Source organism: Psammomys obesus, unplaced genomic scaffold (assembly GCF_907164565.1).
Source record: "Psammomys obesus unplaced genomic scaffold, mPsaObe1.curated_primary_1811, whole genome shotgun sequence".
NCBI lineage: Eukaryota > Metazoa > Chordata > Mammalia > Rodentia > Muridae > Psammomys > Psammomys obesus.
In genome coordinates, this window is record NW_026596117.1 from 12,478,419 (window position 1) to 12,496,173 (window position 17,755).

The following is a 17,755-nucleotide window of genomic DNA, read 5'->3' on the forward strand; positions in this document are numbered from 1 at the left end:
GATAGATAGATAGATAGATAGATAGATAGATAGATAGATAGATAGATGATAAATGATAGATAGATAGATAGATAGATAGATAGATAGATAGATAGATAGATAGATAGAAAATAGAGATAGAAGAGATATATATATATATATATATATATATATGGACAGATAGATGGATAGATAGAAGATATGTAGAGATAGATAAATAGATAGACAGAGAATATATATATATATATAGAGAGAGAGAGAGAGAGAGAGAGATCCAGAAATCTGGCCATATACAACTCTACATACATTCTACATATCTTTAGGGGTTCTTGGTGACCCAGCCTGCTCCACATCATTGTAAAATTGACAGGGAATCCCAAAAAGGTTGAGATCTGCAATATTAACAGAAACACCAAAATCAGAAGGGACGAAGCACAAAGGTGATGGATTCTTGTGGTGCAAGTTCTGCAGAGAGCTGACGCCCAGCGCTGACATCTGGGACAAGGTGAACAGCAGGCCAGCTGGGGCCCAGGTCTTCCAGAAAGGATAGCTGTCTCCATGGCTAACCCGCAAGCATGTTATGTTTTGGCACCAGTGGGGCGATTGTGTGCCTATGTGTACAGTACAGCAGGTACCTGAGCAGGGTTATCCCTCCAATACATGTGTGCAAAGCCATTGCTGCCGAGATGGAAACCTGTGCTATGCGATTGCTTTGGCGTGGGGGGGAGGATCGGGAGGATAGGGTTTAGGAGAAAAGGAAAGAGACCAATGCTGTCTGCTTCCTTTGACTCTTGGTCTTGGAAATCAGAGGGCCCTGATATCCAGGTTCTAGATTTTACAGCCACCTCCACATTCAGCAGAAATTAACAGAAAGGTGCTGGAACCTGCAAATTACAGTGTGGCTGGGGAAGACGAATGCCAGCCAGTGGGCCTCCCAGGGCAAGGCTGCCCCAGCCAAGTGCAGAGCATGCCAAGCAGAGGGCTGCTGGAGGGACTTGGTGCCCTAGCTGTGGGGACCCTAAGGTCCTCCAGGCCGTCTCATTGTCAGCCAGCATGTGAATAAGCTCCATCCTCAGATGGTTTGTGGTAGAACCTCCAACATTAGGGCTGCCTGTAGCAGTGCCATGACCCAGGCTCTTCAGAGACTAATGATCTCTCTCTCTGCTAACTGTTGTTTCTCTAATAGACAGTGAGATCTACCTGCGGTCAGCAATGACCCTCTCTCTTCGTGGGATTCTTATGGGTGGTGTTCTGGTCAGTGGCGGTGCAGTGCGCAGGGAGGGGGAGGTGTCCCAGGCTGCACTCTGTGTCCTGAGGAAGACCTCTCAATTCCTGAGTGCCACGTGGCAGGCGCCAGGCCTAAGCTGAGGAGGGAAAAGCAACAACCAAGACAAGAGTTAAGCAGAGAGGAGAGCTGGAGAGGAAAGAACGGGAAGCTGCAACCAGGGAGAAAAGGGACCCGAAAATACAGAGAATAAGGACCCTTTGTGGGCAAAAAGTGACATGGCCCCTGGAGTTCGTGTCTGTTCCCCAGGCTTCCCCAGGTCTCTCTGGACGGTGTTCTCCAATGTTAAATCAACCTCCATACTGGCTACATGTGAAACATTTACCTTTCATCTGATAGGCTAGTTTCATGCTCTTCTCAGCTTTTTTTCCTCTCATTTTGGAGCCAAGTTTTTAAAATGATTACTTTAGCCAAATAATACCAACACAGTCTTGTTTGAATTAACTTAAAAAAAAAAAAAAAAACAGAAAATACTTTAATTCAGTTTACTTGTCAAAAATGGCAAGGATGTAAAAGTGCTGAAAGGCAGGGGGCTGGGAAGATGTCTCAGCCCTTAGAGCACTTGCTGCTCTAACAGGGAACTCCCTTCCCAGCACCCACGTGGCAGTTCATGGCCATTGGTGACTCCAGTTCTCCACTCTTCTGGCCTTTGAGGACCCCAGGTGTACTGTGGCGCGCACACATACATGCAGGCAAAACACTCAGACACGGGAAATAACAAACATCTTGGTACTTAAGGACAGAAGCTTGGCAGATTTCAGTGTGACCCAGATCACGCTGTATGCAGCCTCAGACAGTGGTTTCACTGAACTGATACAAAGTAAATGTACGCAGAGCCATTTGGCCAGCCTGTTCTGAGAACTTCCTAAATGAAAAGCTTCCTACCAGCCAGGGTGGAATCGCCTCCTTCACCATGTGACTGTTCAGGTTTTTTGTTTTGTTTTGTTTTTTTATTTTTTTACTTGGTTATGTGTGAACTCACTGTCTCCGGCCCTGCTCTATACCAGGCCTGTGCTAAAGAAACCGTGGGAGACACAATAAGACAAATAGCCACAGGGCACACTGAGGCTGGAGAGTGGGAAAGGTGGTCCAGGAAGGCTTACTGGAGGCAGAGACAGCTTAACTGTCTGAAAGGCCACAGAAAAGAGTATGAGAACTCTGCCCAGATAAAGCAGTACCCCAAACAGCCAATCCGGTAGCTGACCCACAGGACTGACCATAAAGGGCTTGTGGAAGAAAGAACCATTGAGAGAGCCCAGCAGGAAGCAGGAGGGTCTGGAATGCTGTCCTGGGGGCTGGGCTTATCAAATGGAGGTGAGAGGAGAGCAAGGACTTGAATCCTGTGAGGAACAGAAGCAAGCTTAAAGTCACCTGGCAACCTCACTGCCCCTTCATCATCACTTAAGGACAGCAGTGAGCTGCGAGGAAGGAAGGCAGCAAGGGAGCTGAGTGACAGCAGCCACCACCGGAAGCCCCTCTGGAGCCTGCATTGTACGAAATGTTCTGCAGTGTTCATCCAAGGCAGACAGTGTTAGTCATGCCTTAAAGATGAGGAAAGTGGAACTCAGAGTAATTAAGCAACTGCTCCAGGGCGAGAGCCTTTGTCAGGGTCTAGCTCAAAGTGGACACGTCTACGCCTGTGCTCTTCATCACAGCGCTCTAGAAGGGTCCTTGGACTCAGCCCTGCTTCCTCCCTCCCTCACAGACCCCCAACCTACTTTATAAACTGCCTCTGCTTCCTGTTGTTTGTTTCCACCTGATGTGGAGCAGACCCCAGACACCCTAGGCCATGGACTCAGGCTGTCACCTCACGGGCCTGCTTGTTTAGATGAGAGAAGCCTGGTCTTTGTGTTCGTACTCAGAGAAAACTGATCCAGACTCTTGTCAGCCATGGCTGTGAGCCCAGCAAAGGACCTGAGTGTGACAGGATCCCTGGGCTCCGTTTGCTGCTGCTGAATCTGTAGCCAGCATCCCCACCCCACTCCCCAAGTCCTTCAAACCCGACACCAAGATTTAAGCTCCTTTGGAGACACATTCCATGCTCACTCCTGCCCTTAACCTCAGCTGGAGAGGCAGCCCATAGCTTTGCACTGGGCCTGAGGCCTGCCATCTGGCAATATAGCAGGACTGGCCAGTCATGGGATGGAGGAGAGTCTTCAGTATATTAACCCTCACTGCTCTCTTCTGACTCATGGTGGTCTGTATCCAGAGGCTGGACAAAGCTGTGTGTGCGTGTGTGTTTGTGTGCGCGCGCACACACACATGCATGTGCACACACATCTTGCAGGCATGTGGAAAGGCTAAGGCACAAACCCAGCTGTCATTACTCGGGAGCTGTCTACCTCGTTTCTTGAAACAGGTTCTCTCGACTAGAGCTCACCAAGTAGGCTAGGCCCGCTGGCCACTGAGGCCCTGGAACCTGTCTGCCGCTGCTTTCCCAGTCCCAGGCTTACAGAAGCATACCGCCACGCCTGGCTTTCTTGCCGATTCTGTGGGTACACACAGGGCCTCATGCTTGCACAGCAGGGTCTCTGCCCACTGAGCCATCTCCTAGGTCCTGTGTATGCATCCTTAAGTAGGCATCCTAATGGTGGTTTGCAAGTCCTAGAAGTCTGTAAGCCTGTCCTAAAACTATGAGAAAAAATTTCTTTAGAAATTTTCTTTAGAAAATTGTGAGCTTTCAAATGAATCAAAAGGAGGTCCGAAAACCTGTCAGCAAATCACAGTGAAGCAGCAGCTGACAGTAGCTGAGCATGCCCTGGGCTCTCGGTAGAGGAACTTACGTAACCACTGTGGCAGTGCTGCAAGCTCGGGTGTTCTTTTCTCTCTGGGACAAATGAGGTGGGAGAGTGAGGCTCCAAGTAAAGTGACTTTCCAGGGGGCTCCAGCCAACCAGCAGTGCCGCTGGACCCCACCCCACCCCAGCCTCTGCTGGCAGCTCTGGCCTGGCAGGCACTATTGCCACACGCCTGCTTGGTTTGGTGCCTCACTCAGCTGGGGTGGCGAGGGCGTGGTTATATTCGGCACTGTCCTCAAACTCTCTTTGCATAGATTTCAAGGGGAATGAGAAACAGAGACTTCAGTACACAGGGTTTTTGGTTTTTTTTTCCTGCCAAAAATACAGCTTCGTTGGCATTAGCTATGTGTTTCTCAAGATAGCTTTTTTCTAAGAACAAGTGCTTCAAAAGCAGTGCTCTTGAAAAAGAGGGGGAACTCTTCAGTGAGGCCGTTAAGTTATTTTCAAAAACAAAATCAAAATTCTAAAATGTTTCTTTTCTACTCCCTCCCCTGACCATGACCCTGCCCTGTACAGCCTTGAGTTGGAATGTGGCCTTGGTTTTGCACCAATGAGCTAGTTGAATTCAGAGTTGATTACTTCAGTGATTTCATTACACCTGGGATAACTTTGGGGGCAGGCAAGGGGACAGGGAGGCGTCCTCCCTGCACCTGTCCAGCATAGCACGGCCTGGTGAAGCCCAGTCATGCCGCACTCTGTGGAAGTCCTCCCTGGATCACCTCCCTGATTTCCCACAGGCAGTTAGATAGGAAGAGGTGCCTACTGCTGGCTCCGGCAGTTCTCACCTGGCCCTTACAAAGCATAGCATGCACCCAGCCAAGTCCTGGAACAGGCTCTCTTGGTGTTCTAGAGAGAGATCAGCCTCACACTGAAGTCCAGGCTGAGGGAAGAGTCGCTCAGAATCAGACAGATGGGCTGAAAGGTCCACACAGCCTAGGTGAGCAAAGCATGAGCCACTCTTAGCATCCAGGTTATAGCTGAGGGGCCTCTGCCGTGTCTGCTTTCTCCATGCTGCTCACCCCATGCCTCCCTCTGAGATCATTCTTAGCCCCTGATAACCGATGTCCCTAACCGTGCCCCCTCCTGTCACAGGTGATGGTGCTGTCCACAAGACTCCTGAAACCACTTCACATTCCTGAACTGCTCTTTGCAACTGACCGGCTACACCCGGACCTTGGCTTCTGACATCGAAGAGAAGACCTGTTTGAGCTGGAAATACCAATACCCATCTGTCACCATTCCAGATATGCCTCCAAAGCCAGTGTCCCCATTTCTAATTATAGGTATGACTTAGTTCATAACCGTGCAGAAGGCAGTTTGCTTGGGTTCTTCAAAAGCAAAATAAAGACTTGCATTTTCGTTCTTCTTCTAAAGGTGTCAAGCCGTCTTTAGCTGACTTCACCAGCAGTCACTCTAATTTATCCTTCCCCCCTGTGTAATCTTCCTGAAGCTACCTGCAAGTTCACTAGCTCTGGGTAAAAGCCTGCTGGCAAGTGGTGGCAGAAATGAGCTCTATGGTGTGAAGTTGGTGTATTTAGAATCCCCAGCCTGAGGAAAGCTACCTTGTGGCTATGTGAGTGAGGAAGGGATGTCACAGACACAGCCTGAGACTTTGTTTCTCTCTGACTGGAAAACATTTCTGAAAGACAAGGAAGGGGGTGGCCTCCATGAGAGCTAAATCACCCGCAAGTGACAAAGAGCTGCTTTGTTCCAGCTGGTTCAAGGACCAGGGCAGTCCTGCTACTTGGAACAGCAGTGGGAAGGACAAAAAAAAAAAAAAGTGAGGGAGGGGGACTGAAGGGCTGTCCTGGTTACAAATGGCTTCATCCTGTCAGGGGGAAGGCCCCATGTGGAAGAGAGCTCCACTCAGGGAGTCCAGGTTGTAACCACAACCCCTAGACAGCCTTTGCCATTTCAAATTCCTGCTGAAATAGGAAGCTTTCTTCTGGGAGTTTATAATTTCTTTCTGGTCATAGCAGGAATACCCAGATGTATCTAGTGAGATTATATGAAAACTCTAGGGGAAAAAAAAAGAAAGGTAGGAAGGAAGGAAGGAAGGAAGGAAGGAAGGAAGGAAGGAAGGAAGGAAGGAAGGAAGGAAGGAAGGAAAGAAAGAAGGAAGGAAGGAAGGAAGGGAGGACTGCTTAGAACCCAGACACAGTTATAGGTGCATGGCCAATGGGGAGTTCCTGGCATGAGCAACAGATGTCTGAAACAGTTTCTACTGTGGATTAAGCAGGAAGACAAAATAAAATGTAAACCAAGACATAGCTGTACCTTTTACTTTTCTATTAAATGGTGTCATTTTAGGGAAGAAGAAGAAGAAGAAGAAGAAAGAACTGTGAACTTAGAATCATTTTCAGATGAACAAAGCTGATTTGTATAAAACTAGATGCTCGTTTTCCTGCTCACATGTGCTCTCTGCCTTCACCAGTTCTTTGATGGTGCTGAACTATAAAGAAGCTCTTTTTTTAAACTGCACTAATCTAAAAGCCTTACATTTGAACGAGGAAAAAAATGGCATTAGCAACAAAGAAATTATATATAAGCAGAAATAAGTACTTTCTAAAATAAAGAAATTTAAAATAACCTGCCATGTGATTCAACACTGTATTCATTTATCCATCCATTCTCAAATATTTAATGGGAATCCATGGAGAACATTCCAGACACTCTGAGAAGTTCTAAGCCAACCTTACCACAAGCCAGACACCACCCTGGCTCCGTGGCATTCCCAGGATGAGCAGCCCAGGCTTTGCCTTATGCCTGGATTCCCTGTGGGTCTCTTCTCAAGGTTAAAGTTGTACACCATATGTCTACGTGCAAAGGGAATCTGAAAACAGAACACCAAACTACTAACCAGTGGTTGCCTCTGGAAGATACAGCAACTGGCATGCTAGGCTAGGGGCCTCACACCCCTATTATTTCTGTACTGTTTCAATTTTTTTTACACCAAATATGTATTGCTTTTGTGAGTTTAATGGTTTATCTTGGCAAATTGTTTCTTACCTAATAAGAAAATATTCAGAAGTGTCTGCCTTTAATGGCTGAGCCATCTCTCCAGCCCTACTCTTATGACAATAGGATAAAGCTACCAGTTGTGTTAGCATTCTACACTGCTCTAACCCTGAAGTAAGTATGACCATAGCTAGTGTCTGAGTGGTTGGGAGAAGTATGAAAAGTTTAATTTATAATTACCCTTTTCCATATCTATGGCCACTGGTTGGAAGAACTGGGCCAGCTGGACAGTCACATGATGGAAAGCTTTGGAGATAGGTGGGCTGGAAGAAGTTGGTGATAGCAAGAGTCTTGTTTGAATAGGGCCCAAGGGACAGGAGAGAGTCCAAAGCCTCGATATGAAACAGCAGGGTCATAACGCAAACTTGGTTTGGGTCCTGCAAATGGTCCTTAACAAATCAGGGAACAAGATGACTCGGGTAATGAAAGCAGTCTTGGGCACTGTGCAGGTTTGTGCCCATTTCCTTTGAGGGAGGGATTAAGGAGCTTCCTAAGAATACCCCCACCCATGTGAAAGAGCCGATGGGTCAGGGCTCTGGACTCCTCTCTGGGTCTGTGTCCATGTTATACCTCTCAGAGCACCGTGGTTATCCAAGCATGCACCAACATTCATGAAATAGATAATGGAGCCTCCTTCCCAAAGCGCTGCTAGGGGGTCTGGGTGTTACTGCCAAGGGCACCAGTGAGTTGTTCCACAAAAGGGCAAAACATCAACAGGAGAATGGTAGTAAGTGAAGAGTGAGTTTGGAGGCATTTCTGGGAAGAGGAAAAGTGAAGGAGAAATAAAGTCTTGGTCCAGCCAAGGCCATCTAACCAAAAGGTCAGTCAGAAGCCCATTTCCCACATGTGGTAGCTTATTTCTCCAGGTCGTGGTTGAACATGAAATTAGATGCCAGTAGGCCATACTGCACTGGGTTTTAGAGCGAATTGAAAGAGTCGGTGCACACCTAGTACTTAGAACATGGCTCAGGGTAAGTGTTCAATGCCCCCGTATTCGCCAGCCTTCTGTCACTGTGACAAACTCTCTGACAAAATCAACTTGGAGGAGGAAACTGTATTTTTAGCTCACAGTCTCAAAGGTGTCAGTCCACAGTCACTTGGCTCTGATGTTTCTCTGCCCATGAGACATGATAAAGAATATGTGCAAGTGAAGACCTTTTTGATTCATGACAGCCAGGAAATCGTGGAGGGGCTAGAGGCAAGGACAAAATGGATACTCTCAGGACACAGCTTGCTTCCTCTGAAACGTCCAATCTTCTAAAGGCCTCCCTTCCTCCCGGTGTTGCAGTAAGGAGTGAGTTTCTCCATAGACTAATCCACTGATGAACTGAAACTGCTCAGGATCCAGTTACCCCCTCCCCGGTGCCCCTCTTCTGTGTGCTCCTCTGGGGCCCAAGTTCTCTACCCATGAGCCTTTGGAAGATGTTTTATATGTAAGCATAACAATACCTAAGAATCACTACAGCTAGGGATGAAAGTCAGAGGCTTGCCTTTGGCAGATCCATGTCCCCAACAGGAACTTTTCCACCACTAATGTAAGCCAGAAAACAGTAATGTGTAGTCTAGAGTTGACATCCTCATTTACCATTTCCACATTATCCAGAAGTATTCGTTTTCAAGGGACCTCGCCCTTACCCTTGATGGTTGCCAGCTGAAGGAGACATGAAAGACCCAGCTGAGGAGCTGAGCAGTAGTGCCCGAGAGGTATATTTACCACCTTAACCATGATGGCCAAAGCCAACCCCAGCATGCGCAGGCCAGTTTCCTGCCAAGGGCTTCGCAACCACTTTTTGTATACACAGTTGAGAGCTGGGCAAATGCTTTGTGGCTAGTGAGGTCTGTTCCTTTTGAAGCCCTGTCCCTACAAACATAAGGCACAATCAAAGTGTTGGGAAGTACTCCAAGCAGAGGCTCAGGCCTGGGGTCCAGACAGCTACAGTGGTATTTCCATAACAAAGAATCCCATAGTCCCCTAGCCCTCAACACCACCACCAAGACCACCATTGTTTCTCTTTACCCTGGTTACCAGAAATGGAATCTCAACATCAAATAATCCAGTATTACAAATGTTGTCTGTTGCCTTGCCCAAGAAACATCAAAAAGTTCCATCTCTGCTTTGAAAAGAATGTCCAAAAACCAGATGGTGGGGAGTTGCCGGCCATGGCAGAGAGAGCAGGGGAGTGGCTGGAGCTTGCCACCCTCGCTGATAACCCTAACCCCATTCTCCTGTCCAGTTCAAGAACTTGCTGGAACTAGAAGAGTACCCAGACAGCTTTCTGGGTTCTCTACTGTAAGCAGGCAAGTGCCTCCCTGCTAGGCTGTTACCCAGAGGTTCTGGGAGTTCTCCACAGCTGGGTGTTTGCCAGCTCCACTCTGCTAAGCAAGACGGTAGTGTGCCAACTTCTTCATTATGGGGATCTGCTCACAACTTGTTCCCTTGCCCAGATCTTTTTTTTCCCCTCTTGGGGTAAAAGATCAGTGCTGAAATCCTATTTTTTCCCCCATAAATAAGGGGCTCTCTGTAAACATGGCCATAACCCTTAAAGCTTGGGGTTCTGAACTGCTGGACAGGTGAACCTTCTGGAGCTGGATGAGGAGGGAAGGCAGTTTTATAGCCTCCCAGCCTCGCCTGCCACTGCACAGGAGGGCCAGGCCCAGCCTGGGGCTGCAAATGGTTTTGATTTGGGGCTGGGAGGAAACTAGAAAGCCAGACATCAAGACAGACGTGGGTTGGGCTCTGAGACAGGCTGGCTGGGAGGCAGCCCCTCCAACCTGGATGTCTTTATTACCGAGGGGGGGGCTGGAAGCCAAGGCAGCCAGCAGCCTCTGGCTAATGGCAACAGCAGATGTGGTCCAGTTGCCAGGAGCCCTGGGGCCAGGCAGTAAGGCAGCCGTGGCCGGTAGCAGAAGGGAGGTGGAGGAAGCTGGCTTTGTGGGGCCGGGGAGGTAGGCCCAGAGCTGCAGCTGGGTCTGGGATGGGGGCGGGAGCACAAACCTGGCATCGGTAGGGTCTTGCGTTGGCTTCTTAAGAGTCAAGCCAGCTGTTTCCTTCCCTGTATAGGATACTAAAGAGAGATGGTGGAATTAGCATCAGAATGTCTTTGTTTCAGACATCTCTTGCTGGTGCCCAGACAGTCAGTAAATGAAGCAGAGTGCTGTTACGTCTGGCCCTAAGCTAACATAATCTCTAGGCCTTGGTTTCCTTGTCTTAAAATAGGAGTGATAGAGCCCCCTCAGGAGTCTCCCAAAGATTAAAGGAGAGCATGCGCAATCTGGTATGTTGTCAATACACAATAAACCCTCATTTGTCTCCTCCTCTGCACCAGGCTCATGCACATCCCTGCCTAGGGGGAGAGGAGACTGTTTCTCAGGCCCAAGTTTGTAGACCTCAAGTGAGGAGGGCCATCAAATGGAGAGATACTAGTATTGAGACAGGTGAGATCAATGAAACATTGTGGCAGATTTATGCTGGGAACACAGTTGTTCTAGAACTGAGCGGTCAGTTCCACCTGAGACAGTGGCCTGGATTAGATCTTCGGTGGTTCCCACCTGAGATTCCCAAGAGATTTTTCTCCCTCTGCCCTCTCCCCCCTTCATCCTTCTGTAGCCAGAACCCCTCATAGCTGAAAGACCAAGGCCAGGCAGGAGGCTGAGTCTGCACAGGGGTAAGGAGGTGAGGGGCAGTCAGAGTGGCAAAGGCGGGAGATGAGAAGGTGCCAGGCACACTCACCAGACTGCCAGGGGACTGACCAGAGCCCTGTAGAGATGTGTGTGAATGAACAGTAGGAAAGAGGAGACAGGTGGCAGTAGAGATGAAAGTCTGGCTCCACTGGGCACTTGTGCTGCAAAAACCTACCCTCTGCAGAGCTTCTTGTCTCTGGTTTCAGAACACGGTGAGCCCAGGGTCAGTGGGCAAAGACGAACTGCTCGCTCCTTGTGCACTGCTAACAACTACACAGGAGAAGACAAGAGTGGATAGAATAGAGACACCTGTCTCTGCCCTTGAACTGTCTCCATCTTCTGTGGGTACCATTTTCCTACCCTGCTGCCAACACACACCCTTCTCAGGGGTGAGGTTCGGTTAGGTTTGAAGAGGTTTTGTTTGTTTTGTTTTTAAATAACATGTTCTATGTATAACACAGCATAAATGTCAGAATGTCACCGTCAAGAACAGTCAGATGTTCGCCTGGGAAAATGAGCTCTAAGAGCCCAGCCCGGTTTCATGGCAGACTCCCTGTACATCCCACTGCTTCATGCAGGCTCCAGCGCTGCATCTTACATATGAAGCATGACGAAGAGGTAACAATGAGTAGTCAAGACACTAATTGAGCTCCTTTCTGTGAGCTTGGGGCCATCACTCAAAACCTAAACCCTGCCTTTCTTATCTGTGAAATCATGTTAGCCCTACCCTCTTCCCTTCCCTCACAGGGTTAACTAGAGGATCCGCCAAGAATAGCACGGAACGTGCTGCCCAAACGGAAGGACGATGCCCTGCCCACAGAGATGGAGACCCGTTGAGCTGGAGTGGAAGGTGGTCCAGGCTCTCAGGGCAGCAGAAGAGAGGCCTGGCAGCTGTGGCACATGCGTGTGACAATAGCGCCAGGGGAGCAATTCCTGAATAGCTCCAGTCAGTGGCATAAGCGCTTACCGTGAGAATGAAGTGTAGTTTGAGGACAAAGCATGCCCCCCCAAAGTTTCACTAAGTACATCACGGATGACACAGCACTGATTTTGTGGAGAGACATGTACGCCCTCTGTGGCTCTGCTGAGGTGTGCAGACAGCTGTCTTACGTCTACCCAGAGGACCATGAAGAACATGAGTAGGAGACTTGCCACTCTAGAATAGAAAGGCCAGATTACAAGCGACAATGCTCTGCAAGGATGTTTTGTGCTGCGTAAAACGCGGATAGCACAGTGACCACAAGTGCTGAGACCTAAGGGGTCACTCCTGGAAGAGACATTCCCTGACCCAACTTGCTCAATAAACACGATTCTAAACAACACTTTCTGCACAACAGAAGATAAACATTTCAATAAAGACCCAGTCAGATGTCTGCTCTTATCAAATGAGAGATTTATTGTACATAAAATAAATTAATTACAGTTTGAGCCAAAGCATAAATGGCTTCTTAAAGTGCATCTGTGTAGGGGATTTGGCAGGTAGCCCTGCATCTGGTCACGCTAGAAGACAGCATTTCAGTATCGCAGCCACCCATTGCCACAACTCAGCCAGGCCCAGGAAGCAACCCAACATCATTGCCATGAGTCATTTACACAAACCACACCACTGTCAATTAATACTTTTTTTTTTTTCTGTACCTGATGCCACAGTTCAAAGAAAAAACAAATGACTGTACAGTCCAGGCAGTCCAGGGTTAAGTCTCTCCCAGCTACTCAACACACATTATCCATCCTGTGTCAGGACAGCCAGCACCTTCCAACAGATCATAGGTGTCTAGACACAGGATATTTTGGTCTAAAATTGGACCTTTGTGGGGTAGGGAGGGTCCCTCCTTGTTCTCAAACCTGGGTGACCTTCAAGTTAGGAAGGCATCCTGTAAAGATAGCATGTTGGAGACACTGAGGAAAGCAAACCTTCCTCTTGGGAGAAAAACAAAAATGGAGGAGGAAGAGAAAGCCTGTGAATCGCTTACCCTGTGCTTTCATCCCCACCCTAACTCACATCAATGTATCTGGTGAAACTGACCATCATTTCTAAGGCAGTGAGAAACAAAAACATGCCCCATCTCCACTTGAAGGACTGGGCAGAGAAGTCACGTATCCATCCGTCTGTCCTCAGGCTCCACACGCTTCCTTTCTCTTGCAGAATTCCGCAGGCCCCGTAGGCCCCTGTGCCGCAACCCTTCCTGGAACCGTGAGCCACCATCAACCTGCAATGGTCTCGCCCAAGAAGAACTTCAGGCCCTCTGCCCCGAAGACCAACCCCCCTGCAGGAGTCACCCTTCAGACGGAGGTGACAGTCCTCACTTTGGCAGACAGAGCTTGCTTAAACCTCCTCTTCAGGTCCTGCATGTTGGGTGACTTGGGCCTGGGAATGAGGGAGGTTCTGCGCTTCTCGGGGGTGCTGCTGGGCTGCTGTTTATGGCTCACTTCTTTGCACAGGGCATGGAAAGCATTGTAGACGTCGTTGTAGTTTTCACTGACGGACACCTCGTAGAAGGAGCACCCGAGCATGCCGGCCAGCTGCAGTCCAAGCTGAGGATCGACCTGCTTGATGTGCAAGAGGTCAGCTTTGTTGGCCACCACTACCACGGGCAGCCGCGTGCCCGGGTGAAGCTGCTGCACGTGCTGGTGGAGCTGGCCAATGAGTTCATAGCTCTTGTGGTCGGTGATGGAGAAAACGAGGACCGCGGCGTCTGCCCAGCGAAGGCAGCGGTTCAGCTGCTCGTTGCAGCTCAGGCCGTTCTCGTGGACCTGAAGAGAAGGGTGAGAGCGAGGTGAGCAGTGCATGCTGCACAGCACAGAGCTCCGGCTCCGGCAGATCCGGGGTTCAAGAGAACCCTTTACAGTGATGGCGGGGTTGCGGGTCAGAAACAAGTTCTCTCCCCACACATGGCAGCTTTCTTAACACTATGTCGATCCAGCTGCTCGGAAGGAACAAATAACAGGGCAGCTCACCACACTCAAGTGGAAAATGGACCTACAGAGAACTCCACGCGGAGACACTTTGTAGTTCACAAAATGGGAAATTAACTGGCTAGACAGTAAGTCTGGAGAAGCAAAGATAGGAGCGGGAAGGATTTAAACCTGGAGAGCTGCCCAGCTCACGATGGGGAAGGAAAAAAAAAATACTAGCAGAGGTCTTTTGTCTACAGAGAAACTTTCCACAACATAAAAGTGATTCCGGGTGTCGGAGGCTGGACTTGCATATTTGATTTTTAATGTTGAAGGCACATACATAAGAGCCAAAGGAAGGAAACACTGCCAATCCCAAGTGTTGGTTTGGTTCCCCCCTGCTCTGGTGACCCCTCCTACAGGAGGAGCTCTGCCCCTTCCCCCAATCTCCCAGACTAAGCCAGGCCAAGGCTGACCAGCAGCCAGATACAATTAAACTGTCAAACAACACGTAAAAAGTCTAGACCTCACTCCCCGAATCTTGCCTCCCTTTAGTTTAAGAACAAGTGAACAATTCCACAGCCACATGTCTCCCCTTTGACCCAGGCAGCCTCCCAGTTTCTCACCTGAATGCCTGGCGTGTCCTGAACTTGAATGGCCAGGGTTTCTCCTTCTATCTGGACTTGTCTTGTATAGAGATTACCTAGGAAGGCAAAGAAAAGAGATTGTGTTTAGCCTGATGAAACACTGTGGTTTGATTTCTTGTTTGTTTTTAATGTAATAATAGACTGTACTAATAGACACTGGGGTGGGGGGGAGGATGCACTCATTTCTAACTAACAGGCTTACTTCACATTTGGCTTAAAGGCCAAATGCAATGTTAAGCCCCCGCTAGTAGATTTATCAAAAGTAGGTCAAAGTTTGTGGTTTTTAGAAACTTCCTGGTCTAATTTTAAACCAAGTTTCCATACTTAGACTATTCCCTTGGAGTAGATTTCCTGGCTCAGAATGCACAGGGTTTTGTTTTCATTTTAGTATATTATCGTTCTCTGAACGGTTACAGTTTGCCCAATGGCTGCAAGAGCTTCAGAGACAAATGTGGTTAGTAAATGCACGGTTAAAAGCTCCCTGGCATGAAACGGTGCCATGGTGAGGAGCAACTCTACATCAGGGCAGAAGGCTACCATGTCTTATCTCGGGTCAGCTAATGTGGCTCATTTCAATTAATCCCCAGCAGGTACTTCAGGCAGTCTACTTAGTCAAGCAATTTGCTAACAGAAAGTACTGAAGTCTCCTGGGACTGTGGCTATTTTCAGTCGTTGGGAATGAAATATTTGTCTTCTCATTATTCAGGAGCTCTGCTGGCCAGAATCATATCGGCTGGTTATTTTTCTTTGTTAAGGAAAGAACTTTAGGTTTATAACTGCTCTCCTTTGGCCTTTGCTTTGAAAGGTCACCCCTGAAAGGCAGCCAGCAGAGGGAGAGGGTGGGGGAGGAGATGGCCAGCGTGGGTTTTTTTTTTTTTTTTTTTCCTTTTTCTTTCCTTTCTTTTCCTTTTTATGACTTTTGCAGGCATGTTTTAAAGGCAAAGTCCCTGGAGTACAAAGGACGCTTCCAACTGGGGTCCCATAGCTAAAACATACCACAGGGAATACTTTCGGGCACTTGATAAAATGATGAATGGGCCTGGAATGGAATGAGGCCAGATGGCAGCTGGAGGGGAGGGGGCCCTCGCAGAACTGGAAGTGGCCGAAGCCTGCCGCTCACACTGTCTGTCACTCTGAAGGAGGTGGTCCTTTGAAGGCACTGGGGAACGAGGACAGCAACCCCAACAAGGGTGTTCCTCAACGCATTTCCTCACCTGCATTTCGTTCGTAGTCTCCGATGAATCGTTTGGTGAGGAAGCGGACCACCAAAGCTGCAATTCACCAAAGGGAACAGACCGAGTCAACCCACCGAGTCAGACGGCTCTCCGCCCCACCCCCACCAGGAAAACAACTTCCCAAGAAAGTCGCAGCCCGCCTCTGAGGGAAATTCCTATCCTGCAGCTCCCCGACCCCTCGGCCAGACTCGAGGAAGTTGAAGCCCGGTGAATTACGGCTCCAGCAGCGGGGAGGATCTTGTGCGTTCCCTCCCCGCACACCTAAACCTTCCAGCAGGAGAGTGTCTTCCTCACCCCACAGAACCCCAGGACCGGTTCCGGTCACTAACTCCCCGATCTGCCCCAGCGCTGCCAGAGGGTCAAAGCCCCAAAGTTCTACTCTGGCCCGGAGGTCGGTGGCCCGTCTGGGCCGCGGTGGTCCTCCTGCCCAGAAGCCGGGACAAGAAGGGGCGGAGGATCCCGCCGCAACGCCCACCTCTCCCCGCTCCGGTCCGGGCCGGAGGATGCGGGGGGGGGGGGGGGGTCTCCCACGTCCCGCCCCTCCACGAAGCGGGTCCCGAGCTGGGACTCACCGGTCTTGCCCACGCCGCTGGCCCCCACCACGGCGATCTTGACGAGCCGACGGCCGGCGGCCCCCAGGCAACAGTCGGCGGCGGTGCTGCCCGGGGCCGGGTACTCGGCGATGGTGCACATGTTCTGGATGAGGCGCATCGCCGCTGCGGCCGGGCTGCACCGCGCGGGGAGGGAGGTGAGGACGGGAGGCGGCTCGCGCTGCCCGGAGAGGGCGGGCCGGGGCCGGCGCCGGGCGGCCGCGGAGGCTGGAGAGCGCCCGGAGAGCGGCGGGACGGGGCTGGTGGCTCTGCGGTACCGGCTGGCGGCTGGAGGCGCTGCCGCGCCGGCGCGGGTTTTCTCTGTCTCGGGCCCCGCCTCCGCTCCCCCAGCGGCCAATCCCCGAGCTCCCTGCTCGGGGCCCCGCCCCCGGCCTGCGGAGCGAAGCTGCGCCCCCGTGGGAGGGAGCGAGCGAGTGCGGGGCCCCGTGAGAGCCGGAGGAAAGAGGGCGGCCCGCGCGAGGGCGGCAACGTGAGTGAGTGCGGGACCCAGCCGGCTCCCGCTGCGCTAGCACGCGGCCGCAGCGGTGGCTGCGGGGCCTCGATCCGCGTGGGGGGATCGGTCCGCGTCTGCTGGATCTCAGATCCTCGTGGGAGACCTGCCGTGTCTAGGGGTCTCAGAACCGCAGTGGGCTTAGGGGCACCCATCCTTGTCGGCTCACCTCTCCGCTGGGCCTCCACAGGGCAGTCCCTAGGCATTGTCTGCGCCGGTCCCTGGTCCCCTAGCCTTGCTGACCGTTGCCTACATACAACCCGCTTCTCCACCTCTGACCCTGAGGAACTCGGTGAGGAACCCCACAGGCCCGGTTCTGGACTCTGCTCATGCGCTGGAGACATGCTGCACGACTTGGCTACATCCAAAGTGTTATCCTGGATAACGTCTTCCCCATCATTGTATTCGAAAACAAAGACATCCCTACCTGCCCTAAAGTGTGGCTTGTCTTTGGGGCAAAACATCTATTCTGCTCTCCTCGACAGGGCAAGCTCACGAGAACCTGCACACTGTGGAAAGCAAGTACTGCGCGCCTAGAGGCAAAACCAGGCCAAAAGCCACTAAAACAAGCTTGCGTCTCTCTTGCCCAGTCATGCCTCCTCCCAGAGCTGCGAAACAGTAAGAAAGCACCACAGCTCTGGATATGGACTCACTGGGAGCAGAAGGGCCCCCGTATAGTCTGGCCATAAGGCAAGGGTTAAAAGTGGCTTGACCCCAAGGAAGACAAGGGGCCCAGCACTCATAAAATGCCTAGCCCCAACCCACCCCCCTCCAGTGTTCTCATCAGAGAAACAAACAAACAAACAAACCATAGTCAACTGTTGGCCAAATCCAAACTTCATCAACCCTTCTGCCTTATCGCCTCTGCCGCCCCACTACAACTACAACTATCTTGGTGGCAAAGGCATTTAAGCCTGTGACCTTTTTGTACACTCATTATTAAAGGTAGAAATGTAAAAGCTTGATTCTCGTTTAATCACCTTCCATTCTGGAGTTCGTTTACCAGGTGTTTGAGTAGAATTTACCATCCTACTCTGGTCAGACTGTGATGAACTCTGTGTCTATTGACAGTTTGAAGAGGGAATGAATTGGAAAGGAAATAGAAAGATAAAGTCGA

The 17,755-nt window shown here is 50.3% G+C and overlaps 2 protein-coding genes across 3 annotated transcripts in view; one reads left to right on the plus strand and one right to left on the minus strand.

The window, feature by feature from the left end:
- Window positions 1–12,964, plus strand: part of Scfd2 (sec1 family domain containing 2) — a 247,815-nt gene extending 234,851 nt beyond the window's left edge. Inside the window, exons 9-10 of one of the 2 annotated variants that reach the window (XR_008722761.1) lie at window positions 5,154–5,344; window positions 12,907–12,964. Coding sequence is in view for 1 of the 2 variants with exons in the window: in XM_055629303.1 (XP_055485278.1) it covers window positions 5,154–5,246 (93 nt within the window). In the remaining variant the exon portion in view is untranslated. Of the gene's footprint in view, window positions 1–5,153; window positions 6,656–12,906 lie in introns of those variants that run through there. The other variant, XM_055629303.1, reaches the window with a different exon arrangement.
- Window positions 12,134–16,401, minus strand: Rasl11b (RAS like family 11 member B). The gene is made up of 4 exons (XM_055629304.1): window positions 16,110–16,401; window positions 15,517–15,573; window positions 14,282–14,358; window positions 12,134–13,514 (listed from the first exon to the last, which is right to left on the minus strand). The coding sequence occupies exons 1-4, from the start codon at window positions 16,246–16,248 to the stop codon at window positions 13,044–13,046; spliced, it is 744 nt and encodes a 247-aa protein (XP_055485279.1). The 5' UTR covers window positions 16,249–16,401; the 3' UTR covers window positions 12,134–13,043.
- Window positions 16,402–17,755: the final 1,354 nt, after the last annotated feature.